This window comes from Pleurodeles waltl, chromosome 4_2 (genome assembly GCF_031143425.1).
Source record: "Pleurodeles waltl isolate 20211129_DDA chromosome 4_2, aPleWal1.hap1.20221129, whole genome shotgun sequence".
Taxonomy (NCBI): domain Eukaryota; kingdom Metazoa; phylum Chordata; class Amphibia; order Caudata; family Salamandridae; genus Pleurodeles; species Pleurodeles waltl.
Window position 1 is genome coordinate 688,490,962 of NC_090443.1, and position 20,348 is coordinate 688,511,309.

General features: G+C 44.8%; 1 protein-coding gene across 1 annotated transcript in view; it reads left to right on the forward strand.

The window, feature by feature from the left end:
- Positions 1–17,877, forward strand: part of LPAR3 (lysophosphatidic acid receptor 3) — a 222,113-nt gene extending 204,236 nt beyond the window's left edge. Inside the window, exon 3 of the mRNA XM_069232280.1 lies at positions 17,156–17,877. Within this exon, the coding sequence (XP_069088381.1) occupies positions 17,156–17,490 (335 nt within the window). The 3' untranslated portion in view covers positions 17,491–17,877. The remainder of the gene's footprint in view (positions 1–17,155) is intronic.
- The last annotated feature ends 2,471 nt before the right edge of the window (positions 17,878–20,348 follow it).

Consider the following 20,348-nt stretch of genomic DNA (forward strand, 5'->3'; position numbering starts at 1 on the left):
CAAATGATGTCATAGTGTTACAACACAGTGGGCGTTACCAAACAACACCATGGTGACTGCATAATAGATTATCGCCCGTCATGTAATACTCGGATATTGGAGAGATGAGTAACGCTATCTACAACGGTGACTACGCTTAAGACATTGAATTTTTAACCATTAAACATTAATATTACAATGCTTATTTATCAGTTCTAATCCTGAAGAGAGACCATCGGATGCCTACCCATCAACCAATACTACCGGAGTCAGATGGGGAGGCTCCTAAAGGGGTCAGTAGACATTTAGCCCACGGTTAAGCAGGATCCTCAATTTAGGTAGGAGAGAGGGGAGGACCTCTTGCAACGAAGCAGTAAATTAACAGGGGGGGCACTCCATCTTCCGGCAATTCACAACCACTCATTCACAACCCACACATGTATTGCCCGATCGGGCAGGCCAGGATCAGGACTCAACCGGTGGGAGCATCCTCTGAGGACTTTTCCCCATCCCCTACTTACTCTTCGAGCAGCTCATCAATCATGTCCCGCCAGACTTCCAGATCACGTTCAGCGTGTTCATCCCCCCGCACTTTACATAGTCGACATTCCTCCGTAGTTTCCCACTCAATGAGATCCATCAGCCATGCATCGTGCAATGGAGGGACTGGGTTTGCCCAATGGATCACAATGCGTCTCTTGGCTAAAATAAACCCCAGCTGCGCAAATTTGTACGCCATTTTACGCCCTTTTTTAGGTGTGGGAAGTAGTCCCAACAGGCAGTGTCTCATGGTTACCTTTGGGCTAACAGCCGTCACTTCCCTCAGTGTCTTCACTATTTGGCGCCAAAAGGGTTGAATATAATTACATGCCCATGTTATGTGTTCAAAAGTAGCTGAAGACTCGCCGCAGCAAGCACATCTGTCAGGTCGTGTTGGCAATATTCTGTGTAGGCGATGCAATGTCAGGTAAGCCCTATGTATATAATAAAAGTGTGTCAGTTTAAATCTAGCATTGCTAGTTGCATCCCGTACTAGGGAACAGGTTCTATTCAATTCCCCATCCGTAGGTGGAGTTCCCAGGTTCGTATTCCAACGATCCCTTGCCTCAGTGATGTTTATCTGCCTGTCCCTTTTTAGAGCCTTGTAGATTCGGGAGAAAAGACCACGTTCACAACCAGAGTCAATAAGAGTCACTGCGAGATGGGATTCAGCAGGTTCTGCGGGAAAAGACGTCCAAATCTCCTGAGCCATCTGCAATAGGGTTGCATATTGCAGGAATTGACCCTGGTCAATTCCAAAGAGGGATTCAGCTTCCTCATGCGAAATAAACATGCAATTTTGGTACAAATCACCTGCATTGTTAAATCCACCTACTCTCCACTTCGTGAAGCCCAGTATTTCTGTAGCTCTGGCAAAGAGACGTATCCATCAGAGCGGTAAAAAGCGCGCATATGACGCTCTTCACAGCACCTGCATAACAGCCCACTCCCATAACCGTGACACCTGGTTTACCAGGAAGGGGACACCAGGCAGAAGCCTAGAGCCGACAATCAGTAGGTACAGCAGGCGAGACACACAAACAGAGCGTTCTAACAGTTATTTTTCCCAATTGGGGCCATCATCACACCACATGGCCGCATACTGCAACACGCACGCCATATAGTATAGATGCAGATCAGGTAGCCCCAGTCCTCTGTCAACCAGGTCTAACTTCAAAACCTCAATGCGAACTCTGGATCTCTTACCCGCCCAGACCAGGGACAGTAGTAGTCTATCTTACTGTCGAAACAGAGGAGGGGGTATGTCGCAGAACGAGTTTTGCATGACATACAGGCATCTCAGGAGCAAGACCATTTTACCAAGTGCAGTTCTGCCCATAACCAAAAGCGTGAGGGAAGTCCAAAATTGGACCGAGGCTTGGAGGCTATCCATCACTCTACCCATATTTAAGTCATATTGTAATTGAGGGGAGTGGGTCACCTGCATGCCCAGATACTGAGAAGATTCAGTTTCCCATACCAGATCCATCTGCGGCAGCTCCGCCACCGCACCACTGACAGGCCTGCCATAGGGAATAACACCATCTTCTGCTGTGCAACCCGGAGGCCCGATACCCCACCAAAATCGTCCCTCAGCTTTAGCAAAAATGGGAACGACCACTCAGGGGCTGTAACATGCACTAGAGCATCATCTGCATACAGTGATATAATTGCCCCTATCTGTATGCCCCACCTTGTCCGCAGCTGTATGGCCAGTAGCTCCATAGCCAGAGCGAACAATAGCGGGGACAGGGGGCAACCCTGTTGGGTGCTCTGCTCAATATCAAATGCCTCTGACACTATAGCCCCAGTACGCACCCGCACCTGCGGTGCTGTATATAGCAGACACACCCATGACAGGAAGTATGTTCTTAATTCCATCCTGCGCAGTACTTCCCATAAGTATTCCCAGGACCGAGTATCAAAGGCCTTTTCTCTAAGGCCACCAATGGTGCGTGGCATGCAAATTCAGGAGTCTCATGCATCTCCGTAAGTTCACGTGGGTCCCCCTTCAAGGTAAGAAACCGCATTGATCTCCCCTCACCAAATGAGCCACCACCTGCCTTAATCGTGTTGCCAGCACCTTGGCGAGGAGTTTCACATCAACATTGAGCATGGACAGCGGCCTATAGGAGCCCAGGTCCTCAGCATCCCTCCCTTGTTTTGGTAGCATAACAATCAACGCTTCTCTCATATGTATTGGCAAAAGGCCCTCTCTGTGTGATTCATGAAGCGTTTCCAACTATCTGGGAAGAATCATAGCAGAATATGCGTGGTAAAATTCAACTGATATACCATCAGGGCCTGGCATTTTCCCAGAAGCCATACTCCCCAAATGCTTCCTGCAGCTCCTCCAGGGACACCTCTCCATCCGTCTCCTCAGTCTGAGCTTCCGTAAGATGGGGCAACAGGAGCCCGTCTAGGTATTCATGTATTTGACAACTATCGTCGGACTTTTGCAAGGTGTATATAGACTTTAGGTGCTCACGCAAATAGAGATTCACACGTATCTGCCCCAAAATCTTTTCCCCGGTTGGTCCACAGAGAGATAGGATTATGGGGATGGGACATTCACATCTGAGTACCCAAGCTAGCATGCATCCCGAGCGATTATATTCACGATACAGTCACTGTCTAAAGTTCCTACGGACATAATTATCCATCCTACTCCAAAGGACTTCAATTCTTCCATGCACCACTCGGCAATCAGCCTCCGATGCATCTCCGTTGTCTACTTGATGCTGTAGGGCGGCTAGGACATCCTCCTGCTGCGCAAGCTCCAGGTCCAGCTTATTCCTGATACCGTATGATTTATTAAGGCTTTCCCCTTGTATGACAACTTTTAGGGCCTCCCATTCTATGCCACGGGTCTGGGCCATGGTCCAGTTCATACTTAAATATCCATTCAGCGTTGCCTGGATATCTCACTAATATTCAGGGTCCCCAAGTGGCTCCGGCCGCATGCCCCACACGGGGATTGCCGGTCTAGGCACGTGTGTTTCGCATTCTAATAGCGGAGGGGCATGATCTGGTAGAAATCTGACCTGATAGACAGCTCGAAGGAGATCAAGTGTTCTGTCACTCGCAAGTAAAAATCTATCTAATCTGCTATATGCCTTATGTGTGGGAGTGTAGTAAGAAAATGTTTTAGATGTGGGGTGCATTTCTCTCCATATAGGTGCAAAGTGCAGGTTATTCATGACTTTGCAGAGCTTGGCAGTCATATGAGGCTTAGTGCCCAGCTTTGGTAGGACTCTATCCAAAGTGCCTTCTAAGACACAATTAAAATCACCCGCCCAAATGATGGGCATCCCCGTGTAGGGTAGTAGTTCACATTGGAGCATTTGAAAGAACTCTGCATGATCCGAATTGGGAGCATATGTATTTAAAACACATAGCTCGCAGCTGTCTAAGTCTCCGTGCAAGAGAATATAGTGGCCTTGCACATCCACCGTGAGAATTTTTAGTTGGAAAGGTGTCCCGAGGGCCACACAAACGGACACTCCCCTGGCGTGGGATGAATATGTTGCCAAATATCTGTCCCTGTCACTTTTTCTGTAATATTTGCACTTAGTTATCCAACAAGTGCATCTCCTGCAGGAGAGGAATATAGGCCCTAAGTCGTCTAAGATATGTATGCACTCTATAGCGCTTTACAAAGTGTTCAGCCCCCTCACATTCCATGTAACTATTCGTGTTAGGGTACCCGCCATGATCCTCGCCAACTCACATTCATCACCTCACCCCTCATCCAACCCCCCCCTTCTCGTCTGCAGCATACCCAGCCACGCACTCTGGCCCATTGCGCTCTTAACAGTGGAGCTCCGAGCCTCTTCTTCATCTTCTTCATCTCAAGGAATACAGTACAACCAGTGCATAAATCAGAACTCCAACACCAACTAGGAACCACAAACAACACCCCCATCTACCCTGTGTAAACCACTCCCTCAACTAGTGTCTGCCCAATCCTTGTGTACACCCCGCTATCTACCCCAGAGTCCAGAAGCTAGGGAGAGCAGTCACTGTCCCTGCTCAATAGCAAGGTACTGGTCTAGATAGAGTCACCAACGTGCTCCAACTCCTCTCAGACAACTATCCAGACCACGCACACACTGTACCCAGATAACTGTGTTGATCACTACAGTGAACAGCATAAACCACAACAAGCAACACACCCCGTTAGAAAACAAATATAGGAAAACAAGGTTAGTCGTGGTCAAAAATAAGGGGGGGTAGCGTATGTACACCACACTGTCTCTGCCCTGTGCGCAGTAGCCGCCCCAAGCTCCACCCACCAGCGGCAAGAGGTAGCATGATAGAAAGGACAGGGGGGAAAGAAAGAGGAAGGGGAGCAGGAAAGGTGAGAATCATTATTTCCAAGCCTGAGAGCAGTCCAGCTCCTGCCTTCCAATTCTGTGATTCATCAAAAACCCTCAGGTGTCAGCGTTGTCCGAGTCTGGTGTCAGTCCAACTTCTTCACGTGGCGATCTGGAACGTGAAGACATTTCCAAAGTGACAGATTGCACTAATAGTCTCGCTTCCTCCCGCTCCTGTCGTCTCCAGTCCATACTCAGGGTGCCATCCAAACGTACTATCACTCTGTCGCTGGGTCCGGCATGGCGGCGCCTACTGTTCTGGCGGGTAGTGGTCTGCAAGTCACATGTTTCTTAGACCCTCTTGCAACTTTCCCCGTGCGAGGACCCGGGGGTTCTGGCACCATCCTTCAGTTCCAGCCAATCCCAAACTGCTTCAGGAGACTGAAAGAAATGAGAGTGGCCCGTATGGAGAACCTTCAGCTTGGCTGGATACAACAGCATGTAGGTGTAACCCAGTTCTTTTAACTTTAGCTTAACACCCATATATACGATTGTCGTGGGAGCTGCACCACTCTAGTGTAGTCAGGAAAAAAGCAGATAGTGTGATTCTCATAGGTAGGGTCTCCATGTTTGCACATCTCCTGTAGAATAATGTCTTGGTCTCTATAATTGAGAATCTTGGCAATAATCGTTCTAGCAGGGGCTCCCAGCGGCGGAGGGGGGCCAAGGCCCTATGCGCACGCTCAACCACGAACACAGATGATAGGGGTTGGTAGGCAGCGATTTTTTTAATCCAGTCCTCTAACAATGCCTCCGGGTTTGCCCCCTCTGCACATTCGGGAAAGCTCACTACATGGAGATTACACCTTTGCACCCTTCCCTCCGCATCCTCAGCCCTCGCCTCCAGTTTGCGTGCTTTGACTTCGAGGGCGGTCACTGAGGTCTTCAGCGTATCTATGTCAGCCTGCATGGAAGTCACCTGTTGCTCAGTGGCCACCGATTGTTCAGCCACCACCCTCAAATCAGCTCTCAACAAGTTAACGTCGACCGTCATGGCCACAATTTGCGTCTGTACCTCCTGCCCGGATGTCTCGATGGTAGCCAGGATTTGTGCTCCATTGGGCTCACCCCCTTTTTCTAGTGGTCCAGGGGGTTCTTTTTGTAAACTTCCTCCCACATTCTGGGCTGTGTATTGGTCAATCCGTGTTTGCTGCACTCCTTTGCTTGATCTGTCCTTGCCCTGGTTGTATACCACCCGCAGCGCCAGCCTCTGCTGATCACACAGGGTACTGATGGGCGCGACGTGTGCAACAGGGTCACCGCTTGATCTCCACACTCTTACCACTCACTGTAGCACTGTCACCAAATGGCTAACTTCCGTCCAACAGCACCAGGCCGGTGCCTAACACAGGCAGTGCCAGTGCTGGTGTTGCTCATGTTCTAGACCGCTGTCTCATGTAATCAGCCAGCTCTTTGATCAAGGGGCCAACCAACAATTATGCAGCCAGGCAAAGAGGGAGAGTGGGGGGGAGGGGCAGTGTCTGTGCCACCGCTCACCAACAGGCCCCAGCCATCTCCGCACTCCAGGCGCCACACCGCACCAGACTGTGTTATGCAGGTAATGTTAATGTGCGCTCCCCGGAGGCCGATCAGCAGGGCAGGTGTGCCCCAACTCCTTTGTTGCGCTGCTCTCCACTCCGCCTCCCCGTCAGGGCACCCTGGCCTCCACAATGCCACCCTCTGCCTCTCACCGGGACGCTTCATGAAGGCCACTTGGCCCAGGCACCCACCACTCTCACCGATCGGGGGTGAGGAGGGGAAGCGAAGCGCCATCCGGGCCAACCGCCTCACATCAGACGACCCCCGCCGGGGTTTCCTCAATCTAGGCCTCACAGAGCAGTCATAGCACTCATCCTCTGTCAGCCTCGCCGGCAGCCACAAGGATGCCGCCATGTTAGGTTCAGCGCCTACTCTGAGCGCAGCTCCATGGCTCCATGTACAGCAGTTCTGCTATCGTCCATGCTTCGCCTCGATCCCGCAGCCCCCACCGACTATTGTGCTGAGTCCACGGGGACTCAGGACTGCAGGATGGTGAAGGATTCTAAAAACGGGGCCACAAGCAATCTTCTAGTGCGTCCGATCGGCCATCTTGCTGGCCACAGCCCAGTTACCAAAGATGTTTGGTAATCCCTGCACCTGTGTGTGCCCACCTCGTAAAAATATCACAGGAACACCTAATTCGGCTACAGAGAGAGGGGATGGGCAGATGGAAGGGCAGCTGCGCAAATAGCGGAGGGGAATCAGGAAGGGACAGGACACTATGGGCCAGATGTAGCAAAGGTTTTTACCCATTCTGTGTCTATGGGAAAAAGTGTTTGTACATATGGCCCTATGTTCCTGCTGGTGAACATACTGAGTGATGCAAGGAGTAACAAGCACTGTTAAGGTCAACATGGGCAGCGAGGACACTCACTCAAGAATCATCCCCACTCAGCGCAGCTCCTGTCAGATCACCTGGCTATAACATAAAGGGGCTGCATGGAAAGTGAGCAGATCGCCAGGATTTAAAGGAGCAGGCATTTCTAAGAAGTGCTCCATGTAAATAACCAGCCTCCAAACCACCCTGTTGCAATAGCAAAACCGAACACACAAATTGCATTTAGAGTACAAACCCAAACAAAACTTTCCATCATACGAACCAATGGAAGTAGACAGAGTGTAATTACACGGAAAACATGTTTACTTTGCCAGAAACACACTTTGTAAATGGACTGAAGGGTTCGTAGACAAGAGAAGCACTGGCGTAAAACAACTTACCACTTTAAATCTCTGCCCTTTTTGTATTTAAGCATCAGGATCATTTCAAAGCACAGGAAAATGTTAAGCAGCCACAGGAGCCAGTGCGCTTTATCCTTCTTGACTTCTGTCACCCTCCACAGGGCCAGCAGTGGGTGGAGCCTGGTAACGACTGCAGTTGAAAAATAAAACATACTCTCGAACATGAAGCATTGCGCTGAGCCGCCAGGAGAAAGGAATGTGACTCGGATTAAAGTCACAATGCCCAATAAAAGTGAAGCATTTAAGACAAGCACAACAAAGAACTAATCACAAGAGTGGGCGTGACTTAAGCCCCTATACTGAGCACAGCATGTCTCACTAAGACAGCGCTTGCGCTACCTAGGCTCGACCTAAAAAGGGTCTTAAAAACATTTTTGCAGGTGATGGAGAGTGCTCCAGTGGCCAAAAACGTTTTGCCAGGAGCTTCAAAAAATTATTATATTTGCTTCTTGTTTCATTATGTCCTTCTCCTTTATTAGAATACAGCTTTTGCTCATGTCAGGGTTTCAAGTTAGCCACAGAAAATAAATGTGTGAAATGGAAAATATTTGCATATTACTTGGTTATCTTGAACACGTGGTGTGGATCCGAGTAAAATAGACCAAGGTTAGACACCTATGTCACTTAGAATATCCCACAAATGAAAATTACCACTGCTTTTTCGGAAGCAGCGATCGGCTTTTTCTAACAGAATGCCTAAAATATATGGTTTTCTATTTTCGTTTTTTTCTTGGCTCCTTTCTTCCATCTTTGATCCTAATTACAGATGCAGGGTCTGCTTTGAACTGCAGATCCTGTACATCGGCGCATTTTCCTAGATGAACTTTGAAATAACACGCCCATAAACTACATGACAAGCTGGCAGCTTTAACTTAACAGTTTATTTTGAAGTGGGCTGAGATTTTCTATAATTGTATATCAGATCCCAAAAGGATGATAGTAATATGGCAAATGTTTTATAAGCTTGAGTAAAAGTGGTACTTTTCAAACAATAAAATTACAGGGTTAGAATTTGAGCATCTAAAGACAGAGCGGAAGGCCAGTAGTTTGGATGTTTTTGTTTCTTGATTACAACTTCACATCCAGAAGTTACTTCCTATTTTATGGTAGCTAGTGACCGATTTGTCTCGTGTGCCAGGCTGGGACGTGAGCTAAACGTAGGGATGTCATCAAAATCTCATCCAGGAGTTACTTCCTATTTTGTGGTCGCCGGTAACCGATTGGGCTTGTCTGCCTGGCTGGACCAGGAGCTAAAAGTAGGGATGTAATTTGTTTACCAGCCGAGCAGTGCACTCACTAGGTGCAGCTAACAGACACGACCTCCATTAAGGCTAGAGGGTAGACTTCCCCCTACATTTCTTGTCAAAGTATTGGTTTGAAATTCTAACTGATAAATAATCCCTTTCTACATGTACTGCCCACAAAGCCATGTTTTTTTTTAGAAAGCCACTCATGCTGAAGGGTCCGGGCTTCTTTGACTGCACAACGGTATAGGGAGGTGAAGGCAGTATGTGGCCATTCTGAGTGAAGGTCTATAATCCCATCTGAAGGGACAACGCAAACAAGAATTATTGTGAATAGTTAAGTCGCCAGTCAGAATTGCTTTACCTAACTAACGAGTAGTTCTGATGGGCCACACTAAACCAGCCGGGATGGGCCTCTGTGATTGGAACATTATTATTGTTGCCAGCACCCACTCAGAATAGAGCTGAATTCAGAATGGTGTTTTCCCAGCCTGTCCATCCTGCGATACGAAGGTTAGGCAAGGAAACTCACTGTAGGATACCCATGCATTTTTCCTTTCCTGAAATATATCTGAGGCAAGGGTTGTTCATACTCCACAACTGGGCAAACAGCGCGGCATCTCTGCTGCCAGCTCCAGCTGTGCATGTCAAAAGGTCATGCATGGAAGGCAGATGTAGTTTATCATACAAAAGTAAATTAAAAACTAAGAAGCCTTAAAATAAATGCCTCAGCACGCAGTGTTTGACAACCTGTATGAAAATCACCCGAATACTATTGTTTCAATGACTACACAGAGATGCACTATTATGAGTACCATTGCCTTTAATTTTCTTTCTTTTTTCACTCTACTTTTCTTTTTCTCCTTCTTTCTCTGATTCCTTTTCTTGTTTTTATTTCTTACTATAGTCTTTCTTTCTTTCAATCTTTCTTTCTCTTAATTTACTTCTTAACATCCTTCTTTCTTTCTTACTTTTTTCTCTCTTTCTTCCTGGTACTTTGCTGCACCTTTCTTTATTTTTCTCATATATACATTACATTTGCGTGGATGTTTGGAGTTTTTTTGGATTGTGGATCTAGTTATAAGTGGCAAACATTTGGAATTATATAGAGTTGATTGGTAACTGGAACTGTATTTTAATTTTGTTTTGAGGTCAAATTCTGAAATTTTAAACATACATTAGGGTGTCACAAAAGTTAACCACAACTTCACTTTAACCATGTTTGTTTTTCAATTAATGTCTCAGCTCTTTTAATTACTTTATTTCACTTCCATAAAAGTATTCCCTTCCCTTCTGCAGATAGCTTTTGTGCCACAAGGGTTGGCCACAGGTAGCCAGCCCTTAATGCACGTGGCCTTCAACCCTGTTTAGCAGGAGTTAGTTAGAGGGCCTGACCTATGACAAGGATTGGCTGCTAAACCTCTGCTTTTGGCCAACCCCACTGGACATCATATAATGGAAGCAGGGCCTGCGCACATGTTCTGCTGGCTAGCAAGCAGGGGTTGACCCTTTAATTTTTTTGTATTATTATGAGTATTATGAGTGTTTGCAAACTCTAAAGGAACCGTGAGTCATTTCAATGGCTCCCACATCCCAAAGGGCTCACAAGTCTAAATCTGGTCTGCAAAACTGAGAGGCAGGACCAAAGGGTCCATGGTCTGCAAATCTGAGAGGGGAGACCGCACAAGCCCAAGAACTCTCATTTTGGGTTTACTGTTTCCTCCCAGGAAGACGAACTTATACACATTTTGTTACACCCATACAAGACTAAATATGCACATGTATTTGTCAAATGTTGTTATTGTAATTACTGAACAAATGTTTTGGTTAATTTTTAACTGTTCCCCCTTGACAAATCTGCATGAATAAGCAACACATGCTAAGAATCTGCCAAATGCTGAGCACATTTGCCATGCAGCACTAATGTTAAAGGCAAATAAATAATTTTTTTACCTTACTTATCGGTGCTTCACCTCTCATAAGTGATAGCCCCCCACAATATAACGTATTACACTCTGCACATCTGCATATACACTCACTCCCTTCTCTTTTTCCACTTTAGCTTTTGTTTTTTTCTTAATGTACACATATGTGTGTGTGTGGCGCCGTTCAACAAATCTACACAAACCTTTCCCAAAAAAGTTTGTGTACTCTGGCTCTTTCATAGAAAGTCTTGCACTGATCTGTCAAATGAGAGGGGGGAAGAAAAAGTGAGGTCACTAAACATTGATTTCCCATTTTAATACCTGTAGGAAAGCTTGCTGTCTGATAAAGCAGAGACAGCTGAATGGAGTTATCAGTAGTTTTCGAGAATTTAGCCTTTAAATAGGTGTTCAGCATGGGGATTAGGGTGTTAAGCACCAGAAAAGGTTTGTGATATCTGGAAAATTGGTATCCAGATATGCTCTGATTGACTAATTTAAAGTGGATCGGTCAATTCTGATTGGCTGGCCATAGCATATATTGTGGCAGCCATAACAGGATTCGGGAACATGATCCCAATTGAAATGCATTATAGTGAAAAACCTGTTTTTGAGATTCACATAAAGGAACCCATATGAAGGGTGGTAACATATTTTAGTCATAATGTAAAGCATTTGTTAGTGGTACCCTTGCCATTTTAGGAATTGTTCTTATGTGATAATACCTTGTGGAAAATGATGAATCTCTGCCAGGATTTGAAGGACCATTTCTGAGAAAAAAACAATTCTCTCATGATTTTCTAAAGAAGGTCATGGAAGGCACTCCAGAAGCAAAAAGGAGAAGTAATTTTCTATAAGTTCACACTATCTTCCTCAGCATAGTCAGAATATCTGGTATGCTGAGTGAAACATGTACTTATAACACCAGCAGCAGTCTGCCAGTAGACTCACGATTGTTCTGCTGATTCACCACAGTGTCCTAAAGAACAATTAGGGTGCTAACATTTTGCATTTATAGCAAAAGCATGGCACACTTGAAGCCATCAATGATGTAATTAGAGATGCCATCAGTGATTTTATTAGCGATGGTATTTAACATGAGTGATGTAATATGAGATGTAATAAGCACTGTCTGCATGGTGAGGTTACAAGTTATAGTTAGCGCAGTAAACCAGTGGTTCCCAACCTTTTGACTTCTGTGGACCCCCACTTCATCATAACTGGAGCCCGGGGACCCCCACTGAATCGTTATTGGAATCCAGGGCCCCCCCTACTGAGTCATTACTGAAAGCAGGGGACCTAATCTGGTAATAATATTACATTTTCTAAGCAGTCGCGGACCCCCTGAGAAGGCCTCACGGACCCCCAGGGGTCCCCGGACCACATGTTGGGAACCACTGCAGTAAACTATATATACCAGGTGGTGAACTTCAGTTTGTTTTTTAAACTTTATTTTTTTCCTTACTTCAACGCCTATATACAACATCTCCTCCCCACTCTTCTCAAGAAAGGTGCCGGCTCACTTCCAAAGTGCTAGTGCTTTTTATTCACATCAGAACAAAAACATATTTGCACACGAGAAGGCCATGTATGTTGAGATCACATTTCATACCACACCACGTGGTGTCAGAAACAATCAAAACAGAGAAAAGACTTTCACAGACTTAACTTTTCCACGCTCCGTGTAACAATTTATACATTAATTCAATTGAGAAGGATGGCCATAATATATATATATATATATATTAAATATGGAGGGACATTTTTTCTGTTGCCGAATGAAACGTTCATTATATACATCATATTACGCCCCAGTCAGCTACCACCACAATGGTAATTCATTACCTGTAGGAATTCATTGTTGAAATGATGAACACAAATAAATTCCATTTCATTTTGATTCCAATATTATGAAACAGAGATTTTCAATTTCTCCATAAGTTCTGTAAAATCCTTAAACAAGGGTTTTTGCTCAAATTCCAAAGACAATTTCTCAACATTTTAAAATAAAAAATAACATATTCAGTCCATCTGGGCAATTTCATTATTCACTATTCATTTATCTAACCAATTGTAAGGGCTCTTTTGGTAAATGTTAGACTTGGCATCCTTGGCGTGGTCTCCCCTAACTTTTTGCCTCTATTTCCCAGGTTGTTGATGTGTGCTGGACTCTGTTTTTTCAGTTTTTGGTACTCTGTGCAGATGCTCCTGTGTATAATGTATGTATAGTTGGCTATCCATGATTGACATATTTGATTTACTAGTAAGTCCCTAGTAGAGTGCACTAGAGGTATCCAGAGCCTGTAATTAAAATGCTACTAGTGGGCCAGCAGCGCTGGTTGTGCCTCCCACATTAGTAGCCCTGTAAACATGGCTCAGACCCACCACTGCAGTGTCTGTATGTGCAGTTATAAACTGCCAATTCGACTTGGCAAGTGTACGCACTTGCCAGGCCTAAAACCTTAGCTTTTTATACATGTAAGGCACCCCACGGTAGGCCCTATGTAGCCCTATAGGCCGGGTGCAGTGTCTGTTAAAGGTGAAACATGTACTGATGTGTTTTACATGTCCTGACAGTGAAATACTGCCAAATTAGTTTTTCCCTGTTGCAAGGTCTATCCCTCTCATACGTTAACAGGGGGGCTGCCTTTAAATATTATTAAAGTGCAGATTCCCTTTGAGAGCAGATAGAAATTTGGAGTTTGGGGTCTCTGAGCTCACAATTTAAAAATACATCTTTTAGTGAAGTTGGTTTTTGGATTGTGAAAATGCCACTTTTAGAAAGTAAACAAACACAAATGATGGGTGGAATGCAGAACTAATCAAACATTCACCCCCAGTCACAGATTTGGGTTTAATCCATCAATTCTTTTACTCACCATGCCAACCCAGTTCAGACCTAGCCATATGCAAATCAGTCTTGACCCTGTTCCCCATGGGAACAGTCCAGCAGGAACTGCCTTGCCAAGTCCTCCCTGGACGAGAAACAAGCATCCTGGGACCGGTTTCAGGGTGTAACCCTTTGTCAGCCAGGCTAGCTTGAATCCAGTGGCACAGAGAGCCCAGGACCCACATCTGTGCATATCCAGCACACTTATGGTGACAAAAGCAAACAAACACAAATGATGGCCGGAATGCGGAACCAATCAAACATTCACCCCCAGTCACAGATCTGAGTTTAATCCAACAATTCTTTTGCTCACCATGCCACCCCAGTTCAGACCTAGCCATATGCAAATCAGTCTGAACTACCCTCACCAGCTTGCTATGCCACCAGATTCAAGCTAGCCTGGCTGATGAAGGGTGATACAATGATATCAGTCCCAGGATGCTTGTTTCTGATCCATGGAGGACCTGGCCTGGCAGTTCCAGCTGGACTGTTCCCATGGGGAACAGGGTTGAGACTAATTTGCATACGTCTCGGTCCAAACTGGAATGGCATGGCAAGCAAAAAAAACCTGATGATTTCAACCCAGATCTGTGACTGGGGGTGAATGTTTGATTTGCTCTGCATTCCGTCCATCATCTGTTATTGTTGCATTTGTTGTCCCAAGTGGGAAGGGTATGCCCAGACGTGGGTTCTGTGCTTGTGATGCCACGAGCTTCAAGCTAGCCTGGCTGATGAAGGGTATTCCCTGAAACCGGTCCCCAGATGCTTGTTTCTGGTCCAGGGAGAACCTGGCCTGGCAGTTCCAGCTGGAATGTTCCCATGGGGAACAGGGTCAAGGCTGATTTGCATAAGTCTGGGTCCAAACTGGAATGGCATGGCAAGCAAAAAAACTGATGGATTAAACCCAGATCTGTGAATGGGGGTGAATGTTTGGTTTGCTCTGCATTCCGTCCATCATCTGTTGTTTTTGCATTTGTCGCCCCAAGTGGGAAGGGTATGCCCAGATGTGGGTCCCATGTTTGCTATGCCATGAGATTCAAGCTAGCCTGGCTGATCAATGTTGATACCCTGAAACCGGTTCCAGGATGTTTGTTTCTGGTCCAGGGAGGACCTAGCCTGGCAGTTCCGGCTGGAATGTTCCCATGGTAAAGAGGGTCAAGACTGATTTGCACATGGCTGGGTCCAAACTGGAACAGAATGGCAAGCAAAAAAACTGATAAATTAAACCCAGATCTCTGACTGGGGGCTAATGTTTGATTTGCTCTGCATTCCATCCATCATCTGTTGTTTTTGCATTTGTCGCCCCAAGTGGGAATGATATGCCCAGACATAGGTCCCGTGCGTGCTATGCCACCAGATTCAAGTTAGCCTGGCTTATGAAGGGTGATACCTGGAAACCGGTCCCAGGATGCTTCTTTCTGGTCCAGGGAGGACCTGGCTTGGCAGTTCTGGTTGGCCTGTTCCCATGGGGAACAGGGTCAAAACTGATTTGCATATTGGCTGGGTTCAAACTGGAATGGCATGCCAAGCAAAGAAGATTAATGGATTAAACCAAGATCTGTGACTGGGGGTGAATGTTTGAATTGCTCTGCATTCTGCCCATCATCTGTTGTTTTTAGTCTTAGAAAGTAGGTATTTTCTTGCTTAAACCATTCTGTGACTCTGCCTGTTTGTGGATTCCCTGTCTGAGTCAGTTTGACAGTTGGGCTGTTAGCACCTCTCCTCTAGACAGTGACACAAAGGGAGCTGAGGTGTCGCCTGCATATCCTGATGAGCCATCTGTGCTAGGAGGGGAGGAAGGAGTAGTCACTCACACCTGAAAGGGCTGTGCCTGCCCTCACACAATGCAGTCTCCATCCCCCTGGTGTGTGTCTGGGGCCTGGCCTGTGCAAGGCAGGATCTTGCAAACAAGAGAGGCTTTGCTTTGAAGTTTACCAACTTCAAAAGCAGAAAAGGGTATACGTATTGGACCCAAAACCCCTGCAAATCACATTACTTCAAGGATTCAAGAGTAACCTCTGCCTGGTGAAGAGCTGAAGAGCTGAGGCTGTGACTGTGCTGTGGTGGGCTATCCAGCAGTTGCTGCATCTGCCTGTGCAAGAGGACAGAGACTGGACTTTGTTTTCCATTCCTGCTTGAGAGGTATTTCCAGGGACTTGGAGTAGAGCTTGCCTCCTGTTTTGAGGAGCTCAGGGACAGCAAAGGCTTCACCACCCAGTTCTGAGTCTGCCTACTGTGGTCTTTAGCTTTCTGGCGGGTGCCATTCCAGTTTCTGGGCCCCTGGAAATGAATTTCTGGAGAAAAACCTGTCTAACGACGTCGGATGATGCCATGCAACTTCGTAAAGGACGCCGCTGCCAAAACCACAACGTCATCTGCCCCGAGGCTGTGGACCTCACAAAAGTTTGACGACCCTGTAGGCTTTGCGTCGCTGCAGCCGCTGATCTTGCCTGACTTTGCTGACTTATGAGTATTGTAAGTCCAACATCTGAGACATCAGACACCATCTCAGTGCCTGTGGCCCTGTGACGTCGTCGCGACCCCCTCAGGTTGCCCTGCAGCATCGTGACTTTGTGCTGCCTGAACCAAGGGACCGACTTTGCAACAATGCTGCTTCACCTCCACCGTTCTGCAGCAAGGACCCGACGCCGCTACACGACACCTCTGCCCTTCAGCCCCGTAGCACCAGAACCCGACGCCACATCAGATCCAGCGATGCTTCGCTCCCCGACTTCATGCACCAGACTGTTTTCTACTTGTTTGCTAAGGTATTGTACCTGGGGGGGGGGTCAAACGACTACGTAAATGGTGCCATTGGCATTCCATTGTAAGAACATACTCAGTCACAACGCCACTTAGTATCAACTTGCAGCATTTGTGCCTCTAGGCACTAATTTTGTGCTTTTAAGTGCTAAATTCATATTTTTAACTGTGTATTGTGGATTTGTATTGTAGTTGGTCTTGTTTATTTAGATAAAATCATAATTATTTTTCTAAACCTGTGTTGTGTCATTTTGTAAGGGTTCACTGTATTACAGTGTGTGTTTGTACAAATACTTAACACATTATCTCTGAAGTTAAGTCTGTCTGCTTGTGCCAAGCTACAAAGGGGGTGAGCGGGGGTTAACTGAGTGTGATTCTCCTTTACCCTGACTCGAGTGAGGGCCCTTGCTTGGACGGGGGTAACCTGACTGCTAACCAAAGACCCCATTTCTAACAGTAAATATATCAAAATATTTGTTTGTGTGTTTGTTTGAACCTGAACTAAAAAGCTGCTTTTTGTTTCCACGTGCAACTGTTTTACTGAAACCTAATTTAATTGAATCTCTTTTGATGATCCAGAATATAGAACTGTATTTTTTCTCTCAGAACTTTGCCTTTCTCTAGCCATAAAGCTAATCACATTTTTTTCAACTGTTTCTACAGGTGCATTTGTTGTATGTTGGACTCCCGGGATGGTTGTTCTGCTACTCGACGGTTTGAATTGCACTCAGTGCGGTGTGCAGCAAGTGAAGAGATGGTTTCTCCTACTGGCTTTGATGAACTCGGTCATGAATCCCATCATTTATTCTTACAGAGATGAAGAGATGTGGAGGACGATGAAAAGGATGATCTGCTGTAGATTTTATGAAGTTTTAGAACGCCGATCTTCAAGGCTACCTTCAGCCATGACGAGTACTCGAAGCAATGCCAGTTCCAATAGTCATTATTTCGAAGATAACACAACTCAAGGGATGGTCAATGAGAAAGAGCACATATGACATTTTTAAAGAGCTTATTCCCTCAGGCGGCAAACCATCCATATTGTAAATAAGAACTGACTTTTCTGACCAATGCAGAAAGCTACATAGTGTTAAACTAAAACTAGTTAATATACTTTATATTGACATGTCAACAGACCCATATAGTAGTATACTTTTGTGTTCAAGTGTTTATTATTTATTTGATTAGGCTAATTAAGAAAAAAGCTTACTTGTTGCCAGTTCTAAACGTATTAGAAATCAATTCTACTGAAAATATGCCTGCTCCTAGAGTAAGTCACTACAATGTTTGTGCACTTTGGTTATTAATTTCTCAGGTTATTATGTACATTTTGAATATTTGTTTAATGGGTGTTCTGTTTCCAATAAAATTGTGTGCCAGATGTCTTTTCGAGTGTTTATACAGGCCCCCAGACATAAATATGATATAAAGTTAATCTAAGGGTTGGAGAGAAATTCATGGAGATGGTTTCTGTGACCATCAATTTAACAGACACACAAAAAAAAACAAAGACATATGGGTACAGAATTAATCTGGAGCACCTGTCAACATGCCTCTGATGCATGTACTTTAACAATTACCTGTGTGTACATCATAACTGGGCTTGGTAAGGACTGGAATTTTAAGGGAATGGGTTATTTAAGCAGTGTGACGGTGAACAGATATATTTTATTTAAAAACACATGAAGAGTACTCCCTTTGTGATATCTCATTTTAGTACCTACAGCCAAATGTTGCACCTTGACATCTTCCATAAGTAAGTGAATATTTACAGCTGTAGCATGTCACAACTACTTATAGTTGCTACCTAACCATTGACGGCTATTTGAATTTCATACAGAATGCTTCAAAGCACCCACTGCACAATATAGTCCTCTTGAGGAATGGTGGTATATTTTGCTACCTCGCCTGCACAGGTCTATGAAAATGAATTACAGTAATTCAGCCCTCCATACCGATTACGGTGATCATATAGCCTCACAGGATCTCCAACAGTGCCACGAGTAGTGGTAGTCCTTTTCTTGGCATATTTTGCCTGGTTTGGAGGGGTCTTGCTGGGCACCTTCACATTAAGGAGGCATACAACCTACAACACCTGGATAGGAATGGTCTTAATTGGGCACAGATGGACTGATATAGACTTTTGTCCTGCTGAACTCACCCTGATATTGACGATAGCTGGTACATTCTGTGCACTATGTGACCCCTTCCCAACATTAATAATCAAGAGCTTGCTGTGAACTCCAGAATTCTATTTTGTCTTGCATGCCCTTAGGGACTCTTCTTAGCAAGTGGCTGTTAGTCATTGATGAAGTGGGGATACTTGAATCTCAATGGGTATAATCATTATACAAACCCAGCCATTGGTCAGATGCACCTTTGTTAGTAAACTAGGCTCTGTCAGCAAGTCAATTTATTACTAAACTGTAAAACTGTAAATCATTAGTTTTCAATTACCAGTCATTATTATTATTACAGATTTAAATTGTCTAAAAGTTGATATTGCAAGATACGGTAAAATAAGACATTAGTAAGAATGACAAACATAATGCAAAATATGCAACAAGTGTGTATCATAAAGGAATCCCCTAATGTGTAGGCAATAAAATAAGGTGTCAGCTTCAGAAAACCAATTGAAGCTTTCTGATGAGAAAAATGGAACGTTCCGGCATGAAGCCTTTGTATTCAAGCAGTGGAGATTGGTAGAGTTGAGAAGGATCTTCTCAGATCAAAGTTAGCAAGCATCACTGGGGTCTGCTTCTCCTCTCCTAACTAGTTTAAGGAGCAAACACTATTATATTTGCAACAAATCTCTAGCTGCAATATTTCCGCTTGTTACCACTCTCAGGAACCAATCATTCTCCTCCAAAAGCTGGAGGCAGGTAAACTCCCCTAATCCCCATGTTTCCATTTCCATTTCCATTTATTCTCTCATTTGTCTCTTTCTATCTTCCCTTTTCTTGTTTTTCATTTAACTATCTAAATCCGTATATAAAGAAAATAAGCAAATCAAGTAAATGTCACTATTCTCTATAGGCTTTATTGTAGTTTTTAAAACCCATTCCCAGTACCTCCAAGCCCATTACCTATAGCAGAAGCTTTTTTATATAAGGTTCCTAAAAGACTAGTTGCTTCTAAATTCTATGATTCAGGTTTTAAGTCAGAAATGCTCTTTGCAAATTATTCTATCTCCTTGCTCTTGTCTGGTATATATAAGCAACAATGTTGTGCTTTCTACATCTTACAGACTCTGCCTTTATCTGCTAACAATATGTCTAAGGATAATTGGTCTTGCAAAACCATTGATCTAATAGATACTAATTCAGCATCTTCTAAGCACCAGATGTACTAGTTGCTAATGTATCCACTACTGTATAAAGCTTTCTAATGTTCTCCTCATTTAGGACTACTACTACTGGGGGAATAATGGTACCGGAGGTATCTCCCACTAATTGTACCCCATCATTAGTACTATGTCTATGTCTGTGAGATGAAGTCATCCTTGAAGCTTATAAACTATTCACATGACACATTTTCGGAAATATTAAGACTAAAAAGAACCACTCACTCACACATAGAACTACTCACACATCCACTTGTTCACCCATGCAGCCACACAGAAACCCACTCACTCAGCAAAACAGCTACACACACAGCCATTCACCCATCTGTAGAGCCACCCATACAACCACTCACATACAAATAGCCCCACCCATGTTTAAAGGAGTACTTTTCTGATGGGAAACTAGCTTCTCTCAGTAGTTGCCTACAAACATGAGTGAGTGTATCAGTCAGATATTGGTTCTGATACTGTAATATGCACAGCTACTGTCTGCATGTGTGCATGAATGTGTGT